Source organism: Antrostomus carolinensis, unplaced genomic scaffold (assembly GCF_000700745.2).
Source record: "Antrostomus carolinensis isolate BGI_N321 unplaced genomic scaffold, ASM70074v2 scaffold10350, whole genome shotgun sequence".
NCBI classification, from domain to species: Eukaryota; Metazoa; Chordata; class Aves; order Caprimulgiformes; family Caprimulgidae; genus Antrostomus; species Antrostomus carolinensis.
In genome coordinates this window covers 18849-21795 of record NW_010290542.1, presented here as the reverse complement: position 1 = coordinate 21795, position 2947 = coordinate 18849, and the positions used below count along the sequence as shown (strand labels likewise).

The 2947-nt window shown below is 37.8% G+C and overlaps 1 protein-coding gene across 1 annotated transcript in view; it reads left to right on the top strand.

The window, feature by feature from the left end:
* The first annotated feature begins 147 nt into the window (after nucleotides 1-147).
* MRPS22 (mitochondrial ribosomal protein S22) overlaps nucleotides 148-2947 on the top strand; it is a 5359-nt gene continuing 2559 nt past the window's right edge. The window contains exons 1-4 of the mRNA XM_010173583.2: nucleotides 148-282; nucleotides 1031-1195; nucleotides 2375-2516; nucleotides 2941-2947. The exon at nucleotides 2941-2947 is cut by the window's right edge and continues 79 nt beyond it. Coding sequence (XP_010171885.2) covers nucleotides 187-282; nucleotides 1031-1195; nucleotides 2375-2516; nucleotides 2941-2947 — 410 coding nt within the window. The 5' untranslated portion in view covers nucleotides 148-186. The remainder of the gene's footprint in view (nucleotides 283-1030; nucleotides 1196-2374; nucleotides 2517-2940) is intronic.

Below are 2947 nucleotides of genomic sequence, written 5' to 3'. Positions count from 1 at the left end.
TTTCGCGTGAGGGGATGAGGGTGGCGTGGCCCCGACCGGCTCCTCTCCCGCTTCGTCCTCCCCACGCCCCGCGCAGGCAGCGGCTTCCCCGCCCTTCGGGTTAACAGCCTGGGGAATCCTCCCGCAGGAGGAGGAGCCGCCAAGCCTGCCTTTGCGGATGAAGCGGTTCAAAATCTGCTCTACAAAATGACGGGGCTCAACCTGCAGAAGGTTTTTCGGCCGGTGAAAAAGGAGCTTAAACCGCCCAAGTACAAGCTGATGACAGAAGCTCAGCTGGAAGAGGTGGGCTGCTTTGCTTCCTTTTGAAATAAAGTTTGGTTTTAGCAAAAATCTGTAACAGTCTGTATTTCTGCTTCCTTCAGTGCTGCTCTTGAAAACATTTTGGTTTCTTTACTTTGCTTCAGGTTTTTTCCTAAGTTAGTATAAATCAATGTTTCTTCATGTTAGTCAGTTTTGTTTATCCAATTTTTCTAAATTTTTATAGAATATGGAAGGAAATTGGATACTTTTTTCCTTGAGTGACATGTCCTCTTATTATCCCCTTTCCTTATGCTTCCTAATTGTGTTAAGTGTCTTTCTTATAGCCCTGGAATCCTTTGACTACTCTTTTTTTTCTGTTGTCTGACCATGGTCCAGAATGACGAAGGGGCCTGACTTAAACCAGTTCTTCTGTAAGGACAATCTCAGCTGTGTATAAACTGTTGATTGTGGTTTATGCTTTGGGAAAAATTCACTGTGGAAAAATACCTGAAGTAAACTTGGTGTTTGCGCTACTATATGTAGATTTTAGTTTTGGAACTTCCTCCAGCAATTTCCCCAAGTTACAGTAGGTGTTTATTGTTCACATGTGATCTGCCTGGAGATTGAATTAGTGTGTCAGTTCTTCTCAACTGCAGAAGAAAAAAAAATATTTTAAAAATTTATCTCTAAATTAATATATTTGTCCCAAAATTGTATGTTAGCTTTCCAATAGGATATTTTTTTTTAATTGTAAAATTAAACTACTTTTTTTTTTTTTTTTTCTGCCAAGGCCACAAGAAAAGCCATTGAGGAAGCTAAAGAAAAACTAATCATGCCCCCTGTTTTGAATGAACGAGAGCCAATTGATGATGTCTTAGCAGAAGACAAATTCCTTGAAGGAACTGAAACTACAAAATATGTGTTTACAGATTTAACTTACTCCATTCCACATCGTGTAAGTAACAACGCATTGATTTATTTTAAGAGCTTTTCATTCTTAATTTCAAAATAAGCTTTAGGTTTTAATAAAATGTAGATATAGCAGTTTGCAAAAAGGCTGAAGAGTTGTAAATTCAGCCTGGTACAAGGCCATACAAAGACAAAGATTTCTAAATGTTTGCTTCTGACTGATAATAATAAATTACATTCTAGTGCTCAAAAGCAGGTATGGGGGAAAGAAAGCTGTGGGCTAGTTAATTAAAAGCAGATGCTTGTAATATGCTAGGAGGGCTGAGTTCTCCCATACTTCCTAGAAGCTTTTTGTGAAATTCAATGACTTAGTACTGTGCATAGACCAAAAGATGACGCTACTTTACAGTTGCAAAGATCTGGTGGAAAGCTGAGTAAATGATGAATGAATTAACGGGAAAGCTGTGAAGAAACAGTTGTCAAATACAATTGTGGAGTATGAGGTTAAAGGTTTCTTTGTATAAAGAAACATCTAGATTGCCTTAAGTAACAGTAGTATGAGGCTGGAAAGTTTCTTAACAGTTATGATTCTAAGAAATCTCCATGGTTCAAACACGCCTATAGTGGTGATGCTGTGAAATGAATTGCCAAATCTTCCATTACTCCATCTGAGAGCTCTCTCCAGGAACCTCCTATTTATTCTTCTGCCTCAATGTATTGAAAACTGCCTCATCCCAACAAACTTTCCTGTCTGCTGCCCTAAATCAAATATGCTTGTGAACAGATCTGAGTATATTGTTCTATTTGTTGTATTTTTTTGTTTTGCATTTGCCCTTACTTGATTCTAGCACCTACCTCTGAAACAAAAAAGTACAAGACACTTGTGTTCTTAATTTAGTATGTGTTATTAAATGCATAAAATCAGGCTAGCAGCAACACTAACTCCTTTTTCTTGGTAATAGTAATGTTATCTGTCTAAACTTCACAGAGCTGTAGCTTTTAGTGTAAGCACATGCACAGTTATGCCACACAGTAAAATTAAGGTGCAGGTACCAAGGGAGAAATGATGAATCTAGCACACAGCAACAATCTATTAGAAACTGGTATTACTAGTGTTAGTTCAGGTATAGAAGGACTTTGCCAAATAAGAATCTTTTTACAAAGGTTCTGACTGTGCAGAGAGAAGACTCTGGGAGATAATGCTCATTTTTTATCAACTTTTCAGGAACGTTTCATTGTAGTTAGAGAACCAAATGGTGTATTACGCAAAGCAACCTGGGAAGAACGAGACAGAATGATACAGATATTCTTCCCAAAAGAAGGACGCAGAGTTATTCCCCCGGTGGTATTCAAGGATGAACACCTTGTGGTAAGATCATCTTGGATTTGAAAAACGATCATTTTTTGGAAAGAGTAGCTCTGAATAAGCTGGCTTGTATGTTTTCAGCTGCTTGAATTATCTTTTGAACATTTGCTTATCATTGTAACTTAGTTAAAATACTTATAATGAAGTTCTAGGTTAGGGCCAAGTAAATCCTAAGTAGGCGTAAATATTCTGTCCTACTGGAAATCCACATTTAATTGTTTTGCATTGATGAAATGGTATGCTTAATCTGAAAATGTCAGCTGGTGTTTCAGAAACATCAAGGCAGTTACTGTACTTTTATCCATTTTTGTCCTGTGATTAAGAGGATACTCTTAAATGTTGCCCAGAACAGGCTGCTGTTTTGATTATGGAGAGTTGGAATGGTGTGATACAGAATCTGCTCCTGAATGTGAACTGTTGTTTTAGACTGTG